This window comes from Podarcis filfolensis (assembly GCF_964270895.1).
Source record: "Podarcis filfolensis genome assembly, chromosome: 6".
NCBI classification, from domain to species: Eukaryota; Metazoa; Chordata; class Lepidosauria; order Squamata; family Lacertidae; genus Podarcis; species Podarcis filfolensis.
Window position 1 is genome coordinate 65,849,285 of NC_139609.1, and position 22,450 is coordinate 65,871,734.

Here is a 22,450-nt window from a genome sequence, read left to right on the forward strand (position 1 = left end):
GTGAGTAGGTCTAGGATTGCAATAGCAGGGACAAAACTAATAGGGTGTATCCACTAACCCACCTACAATATCTGTCTTCTGACTAATAAACTGCCAGATATTACTCGTCTTCATATATTTTACTGATACTGCCAAATTACATTAAGGAAACAGACACGTGTGGACAGACTTTTTGTGAAAGTTTACTGCCAATGTTTAAATGTTTTTTATTAATGACTGGACCGTTATTGTACTTCAGAAATATCCAAGAATTGTTTAGTTTTCCAATGGGAAACCATGGCTCTAGCTATCAGAAAAGGGACAGCAGAAGGTAGCCAGGTATTGAACTTAGCAGCAAGGGTGTCAGAATTGTACCATGGGCTACATAACAACAGCAACTGAGCTGCCCAATTGAAAAGGACTGAGCCATGTATGAAATTAAGTATTTTGTGTTATTTGCTTTCCAATGAAGTCACAAACTGAGTAGATGCAATTCAACAGCCTCTGTTCCAAAACACAAAAATGACATGGATTTTCAGTATCCTAAGCTATCTATAGAGTTAGAGCTATTCTTGACAGGCATGCATTAAGTTAGAAACAGAAATTTCACCTGAAGAGACATCTTCTTTCTTTCTAATCATATGATCCTTAGTAAATTTAACTCGTTGATGAGCTTCTATGCAGGTTTTGCACAGCCATTCTCCACATTCCACACAGAAACCAACAGCACTAGAATTATCTTCACAGCTGGTGCACACCTAAAAGCCGGGGGAGGGGAATATTTTCAAATGCTGAAGCTTTGACACGTCAATCCAAAAATTACCAAAATATTTTATCTTACACAAGACAAAACTCAAATCACATTGCAAGGAGAAAAGAGTAGAAGTGTCATACCTGTTCTGATTTCTCATCAGAGCTGCTGGGTGCTTCAGATGTGTCTTTGACAAAGTAGTTATCTACCAAATCTATTTGCCTGCATTCCTGGCGACAGATTGGACACCTGATCACACCAACTGCAACAAAAAAAAGGGTACTTCTTACACTTTACTGGATTGCCATAACTTGATTTTTAAAATCATCATAATATTTGTAATTAAAATACAGATTCTTCTTCCAAACCTATTAAGCATAATATGTCCAAGGACAATGCATAAGAGCACTTTCAGCTCCAGTGGGCCAGATAAGATAATGTGTTTCACAAAATATTTCAAATTCCTATAAGGCACAACATTTATTTATTTTTAAGCATATCGATAACCTGGGAGCTAACACACTAACAGTGCTCCATAAAGTTTCAGAACAGTTGGTTTTTATTACGCCATACTTCATCAGTTCTCAGGGATATTGCACTTTATGAAACTAAATAAATAGCAGCACAACAAATACAGGTTGGTATTTGTTTTTGATCCTTTCCACTTAGAGGGTTGGATCCAGACCAAGTTAAATGAAATTAAAATTACGTAATAACTTTGATTTCAATAGGCCCTAATTTAAGTTACACTTAAATCAGTGGAAGCCAAGTACAACTAACTTAATATGGATCTATCCCATTGTTTCCTCAAAACAGAACAAAACAAAACAAAACAACGAGCAGTAAGGCATGAACAAATACTGGTTGATGTTTGCAGCTTGCTTGGTGGGAAGCAAACTATGAGCCCAGGTTCAGACAACAGGATAAGCCCAAATCTGGCTTGTTTCACTCATGATGCAGCAAGACCAACAAGGAATGGAATAAGAACTTTTCAGCACACTGAACATCATGCACATTCATGTTAAATCAAAGTGTGTGTTTAACTTTAGTTTAATATGACATGAGAACTGAGTCAGAGTCTATGGTCTCATTCACATGTACTGAGAAGTCGAACCATGGCTTGGCATGAATGTATGAACATGATAGCTCCTGAGGACAGTATCGCAGGAACTTTGCCCCTCCCTGGGCATTTTAGCTCTACACAGCAGTGCCACATGAACCCATAACCATAGTTAAGGTATCTCCTTGTGAACTATGTTTTGTAACCATAGGAAAAACCTTGGCTACTGGTCATGGGTAAGCAGGAGAGATCTTAACCATAATTTCAAGTTTGGGTGACATGCAAAGCCAAACCTAGGCTTAGGTGCCATGCTGTGCTGAGACAGGGAGCAGCAAAGCGGCTGCAATCTCCCCAGAAGCCAGCAGCTAAGCCATTAAGTGCAAAGTTCTATGTACAAGAACAGCTAATCACCTCTGAGGAAACACTTGTCTCAATATGTCCAGCACCTTTCTGGGCCTCAGAAGGCTGCAAAAGGCTACCTTTGAGGAGGATCAAAATGTGTCTTTCTAGGAGCTAGCAGGTTCACATTGTCACAGTAAATCATTATCTGGCTTACCACGATACAAGAACCAGATCTATGTCACATTACTAAAATAGCAATCACAATCAAATTTATGCCTTTTGATAAAAGACAGCACTCATCAGTAGCATTTAAATATGAAAGAACAGGAGTTTGACATTTAATGAATGTTTGTACTATTACTAATATGCTATTAGTTTGAGCTTTCTTCTGCTCCATTTTCAATAATGTTTGAGAATACAAGTAAAACAGTCCCTAAATAAGGACTCTGCATTTTCAAAATGGATATGTGCCAACAGATACTGTTCTGCCTTATGCAAACACATTCTGGGCAGAGCTTAAATCTGAAGAGGTTTTCTCATCAGTGTTCAAAATTCCCCAGGCACAAATCATGTTTTGTGACTAGTGCAGGTTCAACTGCGGCCATGTGGAAATCTTTGAATGCCAGGCTGCATTGCAGGGGGGTTAGACCAGATGACCCTTGTGGGTCCTTCCATCTTGACAGTCTATGATTCTATGATTTCCTGTGCTACTTTCTTGACAGCCAGAGGATCTTAGTGGCCAAAGGGAGGTAGAAGAATTGTGGTGCACTTAGCATGGAATATAGTAAGTTTTCCAACAGTCCTCTCCTAGCCAAATGTTGCTGCATTTCTTGAGGATACAGTCTTCTCCTATTTCAAAATTAGAGCTGTTTTTAAGGAATTGAGCTGGTCTCTTTATCATCAGAGTATTAAAGGTCGAAGTTAGGTTGATGCATTAATTGTGCATCTAAAAAACAAAACTATTTCCATAATTAACCCCTGTGGAAGATCACAAGGAGGTCAGAGGAGCCAAGTGGCAACTCAAAAACATTTTGTGTAATTAATCTTCCAATTGTTAAAAAAACCTACAGCAAACACATAAAATTGAAGAGATATCAAGAGCATTGTTGGATAAAAGCTAAGCTATAAATGGAACAATTAAATACAAATAATTATGAGGTACCAGCCAATACTATAAAACTGGTAAAGCAACCTTTTTTTAATTGGACAATTTCAAGTTACATTAAAAAAAACAAACTCACCAGGCCAAAATAAAAATAAAAATGGAAAGCCTATTGTAAGGGTTTCTAAGGGGTTGCTCGTGCGTAAGCAGGTACCTATCTCCCTGGCTGGGTGCAAACACCTGGCTGGGCTGCCAAAGTGAACCTCATCTGTCCGGACCGCCACTCACTCGTGGCTGACTCAGTCACTGGCAGAATCCGTGAGTGGGCGTTTCTTAAACTTCTTCCAGCAAAGAAGCTCTTTGACGCCTAGTCTCCGCCTACCCTCTCTGCGCGAAAGCCTTCTGCGCAGGGAGGGCGTGGGCAACGGAGGACCCCTACTCTCCCCGCTGGTCCCAGGCAAGGAGTCATGGGACCGCCTCGCCACTTCCCCCACCTGCCCCCCTTCTCCACTGGTGCTACGCTGATTCTCTTCCCCAGAAGATGGGCTGCTTCTCCCGATCCCTGGACGCTCTCTGGAATCCCTATGGCTTTTGCACTCTCCCTCCAGTACTGATGGCAGTTCCCTGACACCTATGCTCCATGTATCGGTCAAATACATAGAACAGATTTAGTACCAGTCTGAATATTTGCTTATTTTTGTACAATCTTATCTGAGTGTACTTAGGTAGGGAAAACCAGGAAGTGATGTATGAAATGTGGAGCAGCCAAAGCACACTGCTAGATTTTTCCCAGCTGGAGAACATAAAAGAAGCCCTATCTATTATACCAATATGATGCTTCCTACAGCAACCAAACTGATAGCTTCACAAAGCTCACAAGAAGGACATAAACAAAATACACCTCCCACACTTTTGCTCCCCAGCAACTGTTTGGTGGCATTTCATAATTGAATATGGAGGTTCCTTAGACCCACCAGGCCTATGCTCCATGTATCGGTCAAATCCCTTTAAAAAGTCGTCTATGAGCCATTGCCACATATTATTGTAGATACAAATTCCAGAAATTATGCACTGTTAATTTTTTTGTAAAATTTATACACCGCTTGATTGTAAAAAAACAACAACTGAAAGTTGTCCTCTCTCATTACTGAATTGCCTGAAGCTCCAGTATTGAGAGGGAGAAACTATTGTGTCTCGCCACTTCTATCACATGACGCATAATTTTATAAGCATCTATCAACAAAAAAAAGTATGCTATGGTTGCACTGCTAGGAGTGAGGGACAGAAGCATAGGGGCATGTGTTTTCAAAATAAGTCATTATTTTATTTAATCTATTTATATACCACCCTTCAGTTCAAGGCTACTACAGTGGAGACAAAGAGAACTGACTTGGTATATCAAAAGCAAGACAAGCAACATGCCCTTCAGAGCATGGCGAAAGAAGTAAAGTTAGTCTTGTTTTAGGGCTGCCATATGTCTGGAATTTCTTGAACAAAGCCGGGATCCATCTGTCAAAAATGATGTCTGACGGAATTTTCGAAAAGCAGTTAAAATGTTTGGGGAAACCCAGGCATATGGCAGTCCATATCGGAAGTTTTTATTTTTTTCGCAAGTAGCTTAAAAACTTGTTCTTTTTTTAAAAAAAAACATTTTTTGCAAAGCTCAACAACTTTGCAAAAAAGAAAAGGAAAAAAAAGCTCAATAATTTTTGTGTCCTGATATATGGCAACACTATCTTGTTTTCTCTGATCTGCACTTCGTCCTATGATGCCTTTTAGAAATATATTGCTTGAGCTAGGAAAAGCCAGCACAAGTGAATCTTAAAGTTCTTACACACAACTCACAGCTTTGTTGGGCTTCTCAGGAACCTACCAATTCATGAGAAAATAGTTCCTAGTCTTCTTGGTTGCAAAACTGGCTGGGCTCCACAAATCCAGTTGCCAGCACCCATTCCCACTTCCCCATAAACTACCAAGGTATCTTGCAAGAGAAATCCCTCACATCATGCTGAGGTTTTGACAGAAGCAGTGACTGAGGCTTGGACTGCTTCTGTTCTACTTTCAGCAAAATTCCTGCCCAAAGTGAGATAAGATCCACCCACTTCCCCATCATCATTGGGCAGCAGACTGTTGGGGAAAATATTTTCCATCACTTTGTGCTCTGCCTTGAAGACTGAAAGAACTGACAGGAGTCCTCCTTGCTATTTCCCCAGTGCACAATGTGAAGTGGAAGTCAAGTCTCTTTGCAACCAACAGTGGGGAAAGGAAAAGCACTAAAGGGGCATAAACATCTTTCAATTTTTGTAGGGCTACAAGAAGTGACAGATAAGATCCACCCCACCCTCAAATCCTCTTGTGTATTGCTGCTACTGCTGCTAGAAGTACTGGTGTCTATCAATGAGACTTTCTGAAACGGTTCTTTGAAGACTGGGAATAGAGAATATGCTAAGGCATGCATAACTGTGCAATCCTAGCCATGTCTACACAGAAGTCAGTTCTACTGAATGCAATGGGACTTACTGCTAGGTAAATGGGGTTAAGATTGCAGCTTAAGTTATCACCTAAAGTTCATTGCAGAAAATGGTTTGCACTGTTACACGAAAAAATGAATTTGCCTTAATCAAAACTACTCTCCCCACCACTTCAATACTTTAAATAAACTACTGGTATTTTTAATCACAATGGACCTAGGTCGGACCAAGTAAACTAACTCTAGCAAATAGTTTTTAAAAGTAATTAACTCTTTAAAAACCCAAATATCTTGTGGTACCTTAAAGACTAAAACTGTTATTGCTACCTGCATTTGTTTTATATTTTATTTATGAACAGCAAAAGAAATATGATATAAATTTATTGTGACATACAGCTTTTATGGACTAGAGTCCACATAGTCAGATGCCTCAAGGATTTTCTTGAGTTGCTGGTATAAATATGCATAGCTTGCCATGGGGTGGGGGATGGAGACTGTAAAATGCAGAAATTAAAAACTGTTACAATGACATTATTAACAGTGTTTGTGGGAGTGATAAACATTCTGGCACTGGCAATTCACGCGGATGAGAATTAGCAACATATTTCTATCTCTTTGGATGGATAACTGCACTATTCACTTACTTCTGATTCAATGACTAGATGATCAAATAAAACTTTAGATCATATCCAATGACATCAGCAAGCCAATAAAACGTTTTAAATTGTTTCAATTTCCATGCCAACTCATATATATGTTTTATGAAGTTAAGAGAATGTTTGAAAAGCACATTTCTCTTTTTTATAGCATTGAGAAAGACAAACGAGGAACATAAAGCACACATGGGAAAGAGAAACATTGTTGTCACTAATGAGATCTGGCCCAAAATCAAAGATCTGCTTATCTTCTAGTCCAGTGGAAAGAAACCTCCAGCCCACAGGCCTATTTAGGCTTGCCTGCCTTGGAGATTGGCATATCTGGATGTTTGGAAACCACACCCACCTTTCTAGGGCCTGATGTCATATACAACCTCAGGTGCATGAAGCGACAGCTAAAACAAAGAAGTATTAGGAGTGCAATAAGTGCGCTCACATTCTTCCTTTGCATCCCATACTTGAATTCAAGATGTGGTTCAAGTTGCACCTGCAAAGGAAGAAGGAAAGAATCGGGAGCACACTTGTCTACCCATGTACTATCTGAAATCTGGCATTGGTTGCCAGATGTGAAATATTGACATTATTTTCAGCTCTCCCACCCCACTATGTGGCCACTAATTCATTTCCCCCTTTCCCATATAAATAAAAGGAGTAAATATACAGAGCATTCTCAGACATAACCTGACCCTCTCCCACCCCAAATTATGAAAATTCTCTCTCAAGTTACATGTCTCCCACACTGGGCTTATTAGGTGCAAGGAAAAAAAGTGAGAAGGAGAAAAGTCAGAGTTTACAGTTGAGGAGGGGAAATGTGCCCTGGAAAGAAATAAGCAAGAAGAGAGCATGTGTCATTCCAGACCTCTGCTTGAGTCCAAGGCTGTGGCTATAGGAGAAACAAGAACCCTTTGGGGACTCCATCACAGTCTCAGGTTATACGTGTGTGTAAATAAACCATATAGCATAAAGACACAACAATCTCCACTGTGCCCAAAAGGAAACACAAACCCTGGGTAAGTGTCTGGAACTCCTGGAATCTCACAACACTTGGAGATTGGGATGGCACGCAACCATATTATAGTGGGCAGAGAGTGGGCCCTTAAATAATAAATAAATAAAAACTATTGTTAGGAGGACAAAAGCAAACGGAAGAATTCAACATCACACTATTACAAATGTTACATCTGCATAAGCCCATATGTTTGCCAGATGGAGCAATCCCCTCTCTCCTTCCCTCCCCACCATGTGCTATTCTGTGGGTTTCCCTGACCTGCCCACAGCCGGGGGGGTGCACAGGGGGAGCAGAGGGGAGAAATCCCCATTGTGCAGGGCTTCTGATGATAGGGATTGTTCAGTGAATCCCACCCAAAGTCTTGTTGCACCTTAAATATATTGTGGCATTATCTCATGGAATAAGATATTTCCTCTACAGGAACCACATGTGCAATATTTATTGTTTACCCCAACATAAATATGGCTAAGCCTACATGGTGTTAAACACCATTTAAACAATAATTTATAAAATATGAAAACTGTGTTTGCCTTGTATGATACAGAGGAAAAATGTGTTTCACACACCTTGAGATTCTTTTTTACAAGTTTTCATTATAAAATGACATAAGCTTTCATAGATGCCAACCCACCTCTGATGCAGTTGGAAATTGTAGAAGGCATTCTACCATTCTAAAATTCTTATGCAGAATCTTTAGAGTGTGCAATGAATTAATTGCTGTTAAGCCCTCAACTAATGCAGTCAAATTTCTGTACAATGGTACCTTGGGTTAAGTACTTAATTCATTCCGGGGGTCCGTTCTTAACCTAAAACTGTTCCTAACCTGAAGCACCACTTTAGCTAATGGGGCCTCCCGCTATTGCCACGCTGCCACCGCGCGATTTCTGTTCTCATCCTGAAGCAAAGTTCTTAACCCAAGGTACTATTTCTGTGTTAGCGGAGTCTGTAACCTGAAGCGTATGTAACCTGAAGCGTACGTAACCCGAGGCACCACTGTACAGAGGAAACAACTAGCCACTCAGATTCATGTGAATGCAAGGAAACATTAAGGAGGAAGAAGAAAGCAGAAGGAATAGCTGAACTGAAAAGGAGACATGTCAGAGGTGTTGCTGCATATTCTGGCCCTTCCCTGTCATACACCCTAACTCTTAACATCATATCAAGTCCTCCTTCTAAGCCAGGAAGCCTCTCCTGATCAACTCCAAGGCAACAACTTGTTTTACTCTTTTAATAGTACCTCAAGCTTCATCCAGTCACTACTTTTTGGAAGACTTCCTTTAGGTTACTTCTATAACATGTTCCTTTATAAAAGTTAGCCAACATACATCAGGAAAAAATAACATTGCACACATGGTTTTAGTAACCATCTTCCGTAAGTTATTAGTTTTCTTTCATATTTACTATACAATGTATAAAATCTTATTTGACTGCATTTTGTCATTGTCACCATCATTTTGCATTCTAAAGTATTACAGATCTTATGTGGCTTTCGAGCTGCAGTGTACCGCTGTAAAACTTATCTTAAAAAATTTCACTATTGCATGATAATTCTCAAAACTCTGAACCCAAACAGCTTTTCCTAACTATCTTTGACAGTTCTTTTGTGGCTCTTTCTACCATCATTTCCCAGATCAGTGGTGTGTGTGCCATGTGCAGGCACGATGGGCAGCAAAACTGGGGCAAGTAATCTAATAATGAAGACGATGCCCAAGCTGCACAACAAAATTGTGCCAGCCACATGTCTATTAGTGAAGAGACAGTGTGGAGGCTTCAGAGACAAAGGAGAGACCTCATGCAGGTTCATGTGGAAGGAGATGCCTCCTTAGGAGTTAGTCCACCTCAAAAGGTTGCTGCAACGATAAAATAGGCCAGGGGACAACCTCCCTCCCTTGAACTTGTTATACTAAAAGGATTATTTCACTAGATGTAGCCTTGGGCTTAATGTTTAGCCTTAGATGTAATTGGGAGATGACTATCTCTGAGTATGTGACCTCATTATTAAGGAACATTGTGCACAGAGCTGGTATGAGAGAGTTTCTGCTCTGATGAACATATTCCTTGAGTCCCAAAACTTCTTTCTGAAGAAATACTGTGTTCTCATCCCCACTCCCCTTCATTTAAGGCCTTTTTTCCTAGTCAATTCCACTTTGGTATTTTTCACTGAGCCCAAACATTCTGGTAGATGAAAGGAATGCTCTCCTGAAGCACTTTTGAACAGAGACAATCCTGATATATCCTAAAGGGGAAGTATGCCTCCATAGATGCTATGCAGCCACTTCTTTAAAGCAGACCATTTGTGCACAGCATGGTTTTGTTAAAATAATAATAATAATAATTGACGCACCTATGAAGCACTGAGTTTGTTATAGGTTTTAATGATAGCATAACAATAGCAAGAGTTCAAATTAATCCCAGGAGAAATTGTAATTATGTTTATAACATTTAGTTCTTAGCAAGGCTGCCAATTAGTTACTACTCACATTTCTTACATAACGGCAACTGTACTATGAAGCTGCAACTATTGTCTTAGTCAACCATAAAGTTCACTGAGTGATCTTGGGCAAGTCACTATTTCTCATTCAAGCATTTGTCACAGGTTGTGGTGAAGATACAATAGAACAGCGCCCAACCAGTGTTCGAAATTAGCCTGACAATAGACCACTTGGGACCAAGTAAAGATGCCCAGGTGCCCGGATTGTGTCTGACATCTCCACATCTGGAGGTATATGCCTGTGGATCATTGGATCTTGACTGTTTTCACACACTAATACCACATCCTGTAGAATTCTATCAGTTATATTTTATCTGCACAATCAGAATGAATTTCAGGAACCAAAATGCTTTTTCTGTGCAGCCTGAGCAGGAGCGGCGAACAACATTATAGTTAACTGTTGTCACTTGTCTTCACTTACCCCACTGTCCTGCTCACAGTGGTGAAGAATATTCTTAGGTTATGAATGGTCTGTGTCACCATTAAGAAAAAGAGCTGGAGTAGACAAATATATATGTGGACTGTCCCTGGATAAAGTGACTCAAAGTTCTTAACCTTGCTCAAGGTTGTCATACAACTAGACAGATGTTTAACTGAGAATCAATCACAGTCAGTCCATCATTCAAAAAAATAAGTCTTGCCCCCAAATGACAACTAAACATTTTGTTTTTATTGTAATCTTGGTTTAAGGAGCCATTTGGTGCCTAGCTTATAAATCTGAGTTTCTAATTCTGTCCCCAGTACAACATGCCCCTCAAGCTCCTTGGAGAGCGACAAAAATTAAAATTAAAAAATAGACAAATCTTAAATAGGAAGGTAGTTGGTGGAATTTACTATTATTGCAATATTGGACATGAGTATTAGGCATCTTTGGTAGCCAAGCATGGCTGAAAAGTCGGGTGTGTACAGTAAATAAAATTATTAGAGTTTACCACTGGCCCTATCCATCTCATAAGAAACTGATTCAGTCTCTCCCATAAATTCCAGGCTCATGTCTTTGACACCAGAGTTTGATTGATTGATTTATTGAATGATTGACTGGATTTGATTTGATTTGATTTATATAATGCCCTTCATCAAAAGATATTGGGGCGGTACACAAGTGCCTATAGTTTTTGAGTGCTTCTAAAGCGTAAGAAGCAAAGGAATAGTCAACATGACTGCTGGGTTTGGACCTTTAAATCACCTACAGTGGTGCCTCGCAAGACGAAAAGAATCCGTTCCGCGAGTCTCTTTGTCTTGCGGTTTTTTTGTCTTGCGAAGCAAGCCCATTAGCGGATTAGCGCTATTAGCGGCTTAGCGGGCTTAGCGGATCAGCTGATAAGCGGCTTAACAGCTTAGCGGATCAGCTGATAAGCGGCTTAGCGGCTTGGGAAAAAGGGGGGGAGGGAAAAAAACCCGCAGGAACTCGCAAGACATTTTCGTCTTGCGAAGCAAGCCCATAGGAAATTCATTTTGCAAAGCACCTCCAAAACGGAAAACCCTTTCGTCTAGCGGGTTTTCCGTCTTGCGAGGCATTCGTCTTGCGGGGAACCACTGTATACAGTTTTACTTGGAAGTAAGCCTTACTGAGCTCAATGGGGGCAACTCCCAGGTAGAGGGGAGCAATTTTGAATTAGCTGCAATCCTATGCCCACATTGTGAACATACATTTGATTGTTTGGTTTGCAAGTCAGAGCAGAAAACAAACAAATGCTGCACTACTGTGGGATAGGAAAGGATGGAATCTTTAAAAAAAAACCCTAAAAACTAAACAAACCTCATCCATTTAGTTCTTCCTTTAACCATCTAACCACAGAAGAACTATTTTGATACTCATTACTAGTAAGGATGAGATTAACAGTACAATCTTGTACACATCTGCTCAGCAGTCAATGGAATGTATTCTCAGGTAAATTTGTACAGGAGTAGATCCTAAAGAAATATAACAGGGTTGCTTTAATTCATAGTATGTGTAGGAATGTGAGGTAGTATAACTTTGTGTGATCTGGCAATTTGAGGAGACTTATTTGCAAGGCAGGATTAAGCACATGAGATATTTTATCCCATAATGCTGTTACATTATCCTGGTAACCAGTAACTGCAAAAAGGTGGCTTAACATCTCATAATGAAACCATAGGAAGATAATTTTTTGTATGCAATGAACAAAAGGAAGAACAATTGTATTATTCTTTGTATTAGTTTCAAAATGTGATAGCTACGTGTGGGTTAGAAATCATTTCCCCAAACCTTCAATGTTAAGACTGAAAAAAACCTTCACTTTATTGCATTCAGTCATTATAGGCAAAGCATGAATCAATGGATCATCTAGGTCCCTAACAGCAGTGCTATTTTTCTAGAAAAAGAGGTGCCAGAACTCTCCATGTGGGTGAAAAAGGTGCCAGAACTCCCTTGTTCTCTTAGAATGGCAATGGTGCTCACCTGAGAGGTGCCGGAACTGAGTTCCTGGGAGTTCCCTCTGAAAAAAAGCCCTAACAGTCTGGTTTCTGGTCCAGTTTCGGCACTGAAACAGCCTTGGTCATCGTGATGACCTTTATCAGGAGAGAGGGAAGGAGTGAATATCTGTTGGTAGTCCGTTAATTCTCAGTGAATTTTGACACCATTGGCCATGGTGTCCTGCTGGAGAAACTTGAGGTGGAAGTTTGAGGCACTGAATTATGCTGGTCCCACTCTTGCCTGCAGGGTCACTACCAGAGAGTAGCATTCGGATATTGTTGCTCGGCCCCGTAGCTTTTGAACTGTGAGGACTTGCAAGGATCCATTCTGCCTGGATCCTTGACTGGATGGAGGCCAATAAACTGAGTCTGAATCTTGTTAAGACAGAAGTGTCATGAGTAGTTGATGCCTGAGTCCAGAAGTTAGGTGTAGGACCTGTTCTGGGAGAAGTTGCACTCCTGTTGAAGAAACAAGTTTGGGAGTACACCTGGATTCTAACTTGTCACTAGAGTCTTGTTTGGCTTCTGTGGTTATGAATGCTCATGCCCAGCTTTGTTGTGATTTGTTAACTACAGATGTTTCTAGACCAGGATAACTTGGTCTCTGTTTTCCATGATCTGGTGACCTCCCATCTGGACTATTGTAATGTACTGTATATGGGATTGCCCTCGAAGATTTATGAAAGGTGCAGTTAGCACAGAATGTGGCTGCTAGGTTGTTAAAAGCAGTAGTCCAATGGGACCAAGTGTCACCAGTCCTGAAAGTGTAACCAGCTGCCAGTGAGCTACTGGGTCCAAGTAACAGAGTTTGTGCTTATGTTGTATCAAGGCCTAAGCAGGTTAGAAGCCAAGTATCTAAAAAAGCATGTTCCCCTGTATCTGCCATGTAAGATCCTATGATTGGGAGGTAAGGCCTTGTGCTACTACTTGTTCCTGTCTGGTTGGCACTGACCTGTGATAAAGCCTTTTCTGTTCTAGCCCCCCATAGCGACTGAGGTGCATTTGCCTTCATTATTACTGACTTTCAGGAGGAAGTTTAAAACATTCCTGTTTCCCCAGATATTTGGTGGCTGAAAATATCTGGCAACCCTGAGATCATTGTTTGAATGTTTTGATTTTCATAACTTTTTAACTGATAAAAGTTGTTTTACTGTGATTTTTGCCATCCTGGGCTTCTTCAGGAAGAAGAGCTGGTAAATTGAATAAATAAAATCAATCCAGAACACAAACACAGAAGGCACTAGGAGAGAACTTTAGGGGAAAAAAGGAGATGTAAAAAAGTGTGAAAGTGATTACTTCTCCAGTTCTCACTTGATTTTCATGCCCTTCGCCAAGAAGAAAAGGCACAAGATTGACCACTACTCCTGCTGCTGTTCCCTATCTACCTGTGCCACTCTCAGCACCATCACAGCACTGTGCTTTCTGCAACTGAGAACACACAGCAAGTCCCTCTAACTGTTGGCTGCAACCCTGCCCCAGCAGGCAAGGGCGAGAAGAAAACACAGTGAGGAATATAACAGCCAAATCCCCCTTGCTGTATTTCCCTTTGCCAAGCAGAGACAAAGGGGCTTTTACTTTGCTGCCTTCACCCCTTTTTCTCCTGGGGAGGAGGAGAGGCGGAGAGATGAAAAGAGACAGCGTAGTAGTACTAGTAGTAGTAATTTTATTTACTGCATTTTTCCGTCTATAAGACGGCCCCATGTATAAGATGTCCCCTATTTTGGGGGACTCAGATTTTAAAAAATGGGGAGAGATGTATCCATGCTTAAGATGCCCCCTAATTTGTAACATTACAGTGGTACCTCGGGTTACATATGCTTCAGGTTACAGACTCCGCTAACCTAGAAATAGTACCTCAGGTTAAGAATTTTGCTTCAGGATGCGAACAGAAATTGTGCTCCGGCGGCGGGGCAGCAGGAGAAGGCCCCACTAGCTAAAGTGGTGCTTCAGGTTAAGAACAGTTTCAGGTTAAGAACGGCCCTCCGGAACGAATTAAGTACTTAACCCGAGGTACCACTGTACTTTTAGGAAAAAACCTAGTCTTATACATGGAAAAATACGATATATGCCACCCATCTGACTGGGTTGCCCCAGCCACTCTGGGCAATTTCCAACAATATATTAAAACACATAGCTGAAAACATATAGTTGCAAGGGGGAGAAAGCCAGGAGATCTGAGCCATGGTGGACAACTGTACTCAAATACTTGTTTGCAAGTGAAATGGCAGCAGAACTTTTTAATATATGTGTAAAATACAATAAGAACATTTCTGAAAACTATGTAACACCAAAAATTATGGCAGCTAGTTTTGCTAGTTTATTACTTTTGACAACACCAAAAGTAGTTACCCCATCCAAAGAGACAAACTCCAGTTGTGAAACATGTAATATGCACAATAGGGCCCATGCATAAACACTGAATGCATTTTATTATTTCTACATAACTATGCTTAAATAGTTATAAACATGGACAGCATAAACATGTTGTTTTAAGTACCGCAATGAAGAGCTAATTATATAGAGCAGATCATATTCTGTGCACTACTTCCAGAATATTTCATTAAATGGCCTTAACTTACCAAACACCCTTACCAAGGAATACATGCCACACTGTGAAAAGCAAAGGGCTCTACATGAGACATTGCCATGCTATGCCTTTATGGCCTAACTTTTTCACCATTCACACTACAGCTTGTTGCACCTGGAAGTGAGCAGTCACAACTACAGAACTGTCTGCTTCTGGAGAGAACCCCATTATAAAGCAGAACATGGCATCTTGCAAGCAGCACCCCAGTCCAATTACACACACACACACACACACACACACACACACACACACAAAATATTTCAGTCATTTTAGCCTTATTGTTTATCACTTCTATCAATAATTTTAAGCCCTTTAAGCCCTTGCTTAAATCTTTAAAATTCTACAAATCTGTTGTTAAATGCTGCTAAATCAGCCTCAAATTTATCCAATGAGAGCACTGAACCACAGACAGAACCAAGAATTAGATAAGCCAATTCATTTTGAAGGATTACTACAGCTTTAATGACTAGCTTATACTAAACTTCTCCTGAAAAGTCCACAGATGTATGGCTCATTTGAATACTCTTATGAACAGAAGAACACACGGTATGTTTATGCAGCAAACTTAACCAACAGCTTTCCAAAAATAAATTTGCTCCGTACCCAACTGAATTGGACAAGACCACCTTGACAAACTATTCATAGAATTCACTACACCTTGCACCAAGCCTCCTGCTACCCTAAATCTTTAACTCAGTTGTCTGGAATGGATCTATCCATGTATCAATTTACTTTCATCACAGCAGATCCTGAGTTACACCAAAATTTGCACCTTAGAAACAATAACATCCAAGTGCACAGAAAAGATGGTTTTACTTACTTACAGTGCTTTGTTTTTGTTATTTCAAATCTGCAAAGAATACACAGGAAAAATCTCCTGGAGCTGTGTAATGGAGAACCAGAAGCACAAACTCATTACTCCCCAGATAGACACAGTAGGATAGCTTAAATGTTACTAGCCTTCCGTCAATCTAAAACTTGTGTGCCAATTGATAGGCATTATCCTCCTAAAGTCACAGGTTGTAGACTAAAGGTACAAAACCTAAGCCTTTACTGAAGAGACCTGTAATCTACTAGACTGACTTTTACAAGGAAGGGAATAACTCTACCCAGTGATACTGCACACTCTTTTGCCCATATAATGTTCTAAATTCAATGTATGGCATCTCCACGTAGGACTGGGAAGGACTCTTTTACTGATTTTTCTTTTTCTTTATGTCTATTTTACAATTTTAATATTGATAAGGTTTAATTGACTTTCATCACTTTTCATATGCTGCTTGTCTATCCCAGGACAAACTGTGATTTGTTTTAAGTATGGTTTGTGCAAAAAAAGCCAACTTCAAATTGTGGCTTATGATCCTGAGATTACTCAGAGTATAGTTAAAACCAATCACTGTTAACCTTGGTTCAGACATGATAGAAAAAAACTGGTGGTGGTTGCTTCTAATGTCCTTCTTGTGAAAATGCCAAATGCCTTAGAGATTTTTATTTTTAGTTGACTAATTAATTAATTAATGTTATCACATAATGGTTCACACAAAACAGACATCATCATAGTTCTAGTTACAGGTAGGTAGCCGTGTTGGTCTGCCATAGTCAAAACAAAATAAAAAAATGCCTTCCAGTAGCACCTTAGAGACCAACTAAGTTTGTTATTGGTATGAGCTTTCGTGTGCATGCACACTTCTTCAACAGCATCATAGTTGAAGAGGCAGCCTGCCTCTCTCTCTCTCTCTCTCTCTCTCTCTCTCTCACACACACACACACACACACACACTTTCCAAGACTTTCACTTCATGGCAGGCCAGTTGCAAGAGTTATGAACAAACAGCTACACTTGCAGGACTATGTTAACGCTACCACCTTTTTCCTGATAGAGGTTCTGTCCCATTAATAGAATAAAAACTCAAAAACTGTGGCTTTCCCTGTCTCCATGCCAGAACAAATGATGACTTGAATTTATGCCTATTATATCAGTTGACGATACAAATATTCTTGTTTGGAAAAGAAAAAAGGCAACCTTCTATAGAAGGTTCTATATTTTAGTAAACACACTACTGCTTTCACTTTAATGACTCACTAAAGGGAGCCCTCCTCTACATTTGTCTATGTCTAGCATAGGCTAACGCAGCCCTCCAGATGTTTTGGGACTACAACTCCCATCATCCCTGACCACTGGTCCTGTTAGTTAGGGATGACGGGAATTGTAGTCCCAAAACATCTGGAGGGCTGAGTTTGCCTATGCCTGGTCTATGTACTTATTTGCAGGGACAAATGCTCCTTCCCCCCCCCCATATATATATAAACTGGGACAGTGTTGAAACACAGTGTTTGCATTCAAACATAACACTAACTCATCATATACTACTACATACGCAGGCAGGGCTATGCCCACGTCCTTCTCCCTTCCCATCTAGGGCAGCTACTTGGAGATCAGAAGCATTCGCCTTAGTTTTCAACTAACTGTGGTTTATGTTATGTACGAACTGGGGGGCCACTAGGTGGCGCATCGGAAGATGGCTGACAATAACATCTCTCCGACCCACACGAGGTAATTTGGAGGCTATGATGGGGGTAATTAGCCTCCTTAACCCCCCCAGGATTGTGGGGGGGACGGCCCTTGCCTGCTGTGCCCTATACCACCCCCGAATTTGTGGGGGTGGGGGCACTAGGCACAAAGCCCTCCTGTGGGATTTCGGCACTCCTGGACGCCATCCCTGATTTGCGCCGCTAGTTGCAAGCATCTTCAAAAGAAACAATTTGGACGAGATAAATTGCACATGCTTCAAGGAAAAAGGGGAGTAAAGACTGCTAACAGAAGAGATCTCTGATAACAAGACAAGAATAAAATATGAGAAGATACGTCAAGATACGGTATGACTGAGGGGGGAGGGGAAAAAAACCTGCCTTCCTTTTTCTTATGTGATTTAACAAGAATCCCCTCCCCTAATGAGTCAGAAACTAAGGACTTAAGCTGTGGATTTAAGGCTGTGTGGAGATAAACTTTCGAACTAAAGCAATGTTTCAAGATGAAGCTGGAAAGCTAAGAGTTTTGGAATGACGCAGTTAAAAATGCCGTCGCCATTTTGGGAGGCATTGTTGGAGCTCTTGGGTCTGGGAGGAGAAAGAGAGAAATAGAGTTGTTTACATATCGTGGATCAACTTCTCGGTGGGACTTAAGAGCGACAAATGCCAAATTTATGATGGAAAGAGCGATGTTATCTACGAAGGAGATATATGGAAACCATCTGGACTTAGTGGAGGAACGGGAAATCCACACAGGATTATTATTTTGCTTATCGGCTTAAGGAGACTAACAGAAGAGATCGTAAAGGAAAAATAGAAATTATATGAACAAGATATGATGTGGAAACACCAAGATAAGACTGGATAGAATTATGAATTTTGTTTGGACTGATTGGGACTGATTTGGACATTAACGCAGTAATAAGAAGATGATCTGAATCCCCCTTTGGATCTTGAAGTATGGGTTCCCCCAACAAAATTTAAAAATTTGGCTTTGTAATTTGGAATTTATGTGATGTGATTTAATTTGATGTGATTGGCCAGTTAATAAAAATTATTTTTTAAAAAAAATGTTATGTACGAACTGGAACAAACAGATTAAGCATTTTAAGCATTCCCCCCCCCCAAAAAAGCCAACTTCAAACTATGGTTTACGACCCTGGGCTGCACAGACAAAACACAGTTAAAGGTAAATTTACTCAAAGGCATAACAGAAGACAAGGAGGGAGAGGAACAACTCATGAACATAACACTAAACTTTGGTTTAACCTTTTATCTAACCAGGTCATTGTACTGCAATCTTCTCAGGATCCAACACTAGCACATTAAAGTATGCTACTTATTCACTTAGGTTATTTGTACACTGCCCTTCATAAAAGTTAAATCCAGGCTTGATAGTCTTGTAATATACAATGAATCCTGACCACATTGATTGAGATCTGAAAACTAACCACAGAAATAACAGCTTTCATTTTTTTGAAATTTCAAGCCTATATGGTCACAGAAAATGAACATGTTAGATTTTTAAAAATTCAAAATACATATACTGCTGGTGCAGTATAGCAGTTGAGTCCCCAGTTTAAATGTCCTCTCTGCCATGAATTCACTAATGTCCTTCAGCAAGCTACTGTCTTGTAACCTCAGATCCCTTCTGCAGTATGGCTATAATACTGATTAACTTACAATGGTGTTATTGGAAGGATACCAAGAGTGTTCAAAGTGCTACAAACACATTAATAGTGCTATATATATAGTGAGTAATAGAACAGTGTCCATATGTAATATATGCTACATATCTTTATAAAAAGTTATACCATAGTTCATTTTGGCTCATTATTCTGGATAACTACGAAAATCTTAGATCAAGTCAAGCCAGCAGATTACTGAACAAGTAGATAATTTTATAAGCTGATAATAATGATTAGTTAGTTATTTCTCTGAAATAACTAACAAAAGTGAAGTTGGAAAACACAATGGGATTGTGACCAGGCCTATTTAAAGTATATGCAGTTCACAGACACTGCTGGTAAAGACAGTTTTACCCTATTCACTCGAGTCTAATGCATCATTGAATCTAATGTGCACCTCAATTTTCAGAACCTTGAAACCAAAAAAAGTATTTGCTGGCAAATGTAAATGTGCCATTGAATCTAATGCACAACTTAATTTTCGCAATGTAATTTGGCAAAAAAAGGTGAGCATTAGATTTGAGTAAATACAGTAGATATGACAACTAAACACTACTAAGCATTTTCTTGTAAAAAAAAATGCATGAAAGCTGCATGTATACCGCCATACGTGATATTCATGTGTTAGAAAGCAACAACAGTTTCTAAGCACATATAGGCTGCCAAAAAAGAAGCATACACAATTGCCACCTGTGACCTATATAATAGCTCCAAACATTTTCTTATTGAGTATGCTTCAATGTAAGAAAGGCATCAACATTTAGAGGCCCCCAATCAAATAGGTCCCAACGAAACAAAAGACAATAAAATATCTGCTGCTTCATACCCACCCACTTTATGGAAATATATACTGGGCAAGTCTCCTTTAACATCCACTTAACTTGCGTCTCCAAAAGCTGTAAAACCAAACATAACTACTGCACCATGCCCATATATTACATATTTGTATTACATAGTTCAGAGACTCTGGATTCAGAAAGACAGTGATTCAGTCCACACACACCCCTCCAATTTTAGTTTCCCCCAGACTTTTTATCTTGAGCTGATGAGCAATGGCCCTATTTTCATTCCCACAGTCCCCAGTGTGGCTTGCCCAAGTGTGTGAATATTGAAAATAATGGTGGGTGTTGTTATGAGTTTATGGGTGCCAGACTCGTATAATCCATGGATCCAGCAAGTGTTAGAATTTAATCAACTCTTGGGGTGTTAAACTGAGGGCCGGGCATATCTAATCCCTAGATCCAGCAATTGTTAACAGCTAATTAAGCCAAGCTACCTTCCTGTGCAGAGGAGATCTCCTGGATGGGTTATTAAGAAAACAAAGGATCAAGGGGCTCCTTGGAGATAGCAAATGGGTGGAGGCACCCACCAGAAAAATATAAAGCCAGAGTTTAGAGTAGAGAGGTGAGGAAATCAGTGATATGATGGGGGAGAGAGTCCAAGAGCAATGTTTAATGCCTGCTTGAATCCAATACTGTGGTTATAGAGAAACAAGACCCTTTTGGGGTGTTCAATACTGTGAACCTGTCCATTGTAGGCTCAGGTTGCATATATGTGTAAATAAACCATGTCACAAAGACACCACAGTCTCCACTGTGCCTCATTTCCAAAAGGAAACACAAACATTGGGTGAGCACCTGCAACCCCTGGAATCTTGCACTGCTCAGAGATTGGGGTGGCGTACAATGATATATTGAAAACAGGTTCAGAAGAAGGGGCACCTAGCATTACTAAAGAGACGTGATGTGAAGCAGAAAATTCTCCAAATCAGAAAAGTTTCCAACGCTTTATTTTTCTGCAGAACATTTAGTGTTTCAAAAGTTGATTAGTAATAACAAATGGGTGCCAAATACACTATTAGGCAAACTTGGCATTCAATGCTTTTAGCTTTGTTTACTAAGTAAAACAAGCATTCTACGTTAGATCTCAGGCATTTAAAAGTTCTGATTTAAGTTGCCATATGCAAATTCCCCTAATTTCAATTCTTTTCCAGAAAACCTACATCACAGCTAGTGAGAGAGATTGAGAACTGCTGCAAAACCTAGAGTAACACGAGGGCAATTTCCTCGAAGGAGAATGCATTATTACAAATGATAAATCCAGCCGAGTTTGACAAACCTTTCATCACCTCATAAACTGTATTGCATAGAGCAGCAAGAGTACCATCTCCAGTTATTAATATTCTTACTTAACTGCTTTTAAAAGAGTGGCTGGAGATGCTAATTTCTTTTCTGTACAACTGATTCAACATGTGCTCTCTCTACAGCTGACTGCCTAGAATTTAAGATACTGTACACATAATATTCTTCAGCGCATGGCCCTGATGCTGCGAACCCGCCGTCTCCCTGCTGTAAACCAACAAGTGCACCATAACATCTGCACGGAAAAAGACCGTCTAGGGTAACTCCAGCATATCGGTCCTCGCTACTCAACATCACCAGCAACACATCCCTCCCTAATCTCTATTTCCCTGGACCTTCTTCCTATAGCTCTATCCCCCTTGCCCTTGCTTGCTTTCCGCCCCCCTTCCCCGCAGCGTCTCATGAGAACCGGGCTTCTGGTCTTCACCCTCCACACCCCACACTCGCGACTCGAGCCAGAGCTGTCGCAGCTTAGTAACGGGGCGCCTAGCAACCTGGCCCGATTCCTCCGGCCGGGTGCACCCCAGGCAGCGGGGCATCCTCCCCAGCTGGACCTCCGACCATGCCCGGAGCCTCCCCACTCACCCTGCTGGATGTCCCCGTTGGCGCCGCCGGGCACGGGCACGTTCAGCTGGCGCTCGGGCTCCGGTAGGCAGCGCCGGCAGAAGGAGTGCAGGCAGGGCAGCAGCTTCGGCTCGGCCTCCCGGCTCTGCAGGCTCTGCGCGCACACTGCGCAGGTGTCCAGCAGCGACAGCGGGCCCGGCGCGGCGCTGGAGAGGGCGGGGGGCGCGGGGCTGGGGCCCAGCGGAGCCAGCGGCACGGGGCCCGGCGCCGGGCCTACGCTCACCAACACGGGCGCCGCGGCCTCCGCCTCCCCGGGGCCCTTGTCTGCCGCCACCGCCGCCACCGCCAGGACCACCGCGCCGGGACTCTCCCTCTCCTCGGGCGCGGCGGGGGCTGGAGGGGACGGGGACGCAACGGCAGCCGCGGCTGAGGTGACAACGGCCGCCGCGGCGGAGGTGACAGACTCGGTACCACCCCCGGCCTGCCCGGCCTCCCCAGCCCCCTCCCCGCCACCGCCGCCTCCTCCTCCTTTGTTTTCCGCCATATTTCCTCCTTTGAACCCGACTCCCCGCTTTGCTCACGCACAGGACCGCGCATGCGCCCGCAAGCACGCTAGCGACCTGCGCGCGCGCGGCCGACGCACAT

At 41.4% G+C, this 22,450-nt stretch overlaps 1 protein-coding gene across 7 annotated transcripts in view; it reads right to left on the reverse strand.

The window, feature by feature from the left end:
* TRIM33 (tripartite motif containing 33) overlaps positions 1-22,418 on the reverse strand; it is a 55,664-nt gene extending 33,246 nt beyond the window's left edge. For 3 of the 7 annotated variants that reach the window (XM_083617331.1, XM_083617333.1, XM_083617330.1), the window contains exons 1-3: positions 21,827-22,360; positions 874-992; positions 590-737 (exon numbers count right to left, since the gene is read on the reverse strand). In XM_083617331.1, the coding sequence (XP_083473457.1) occupies positions 590-737; positions 874-992; positions 21,827-22,349 (790 nt within the window). In that variant the 5' untranslated portion in view covers positions 22,350-22,360. Of the gene's footprint in view, positions 1-589; positions 738-873; positions 993-21,826 lie in introns of all 7 variants that reach the window. The other 4 variants (XM_083617332.1, XM_083617334.1, XM_083617335.1 and 1 more) reach the window with 4 other exon arrangements.
* Positions 22,419-22,450: the final 32 nt, after the last annotated feature.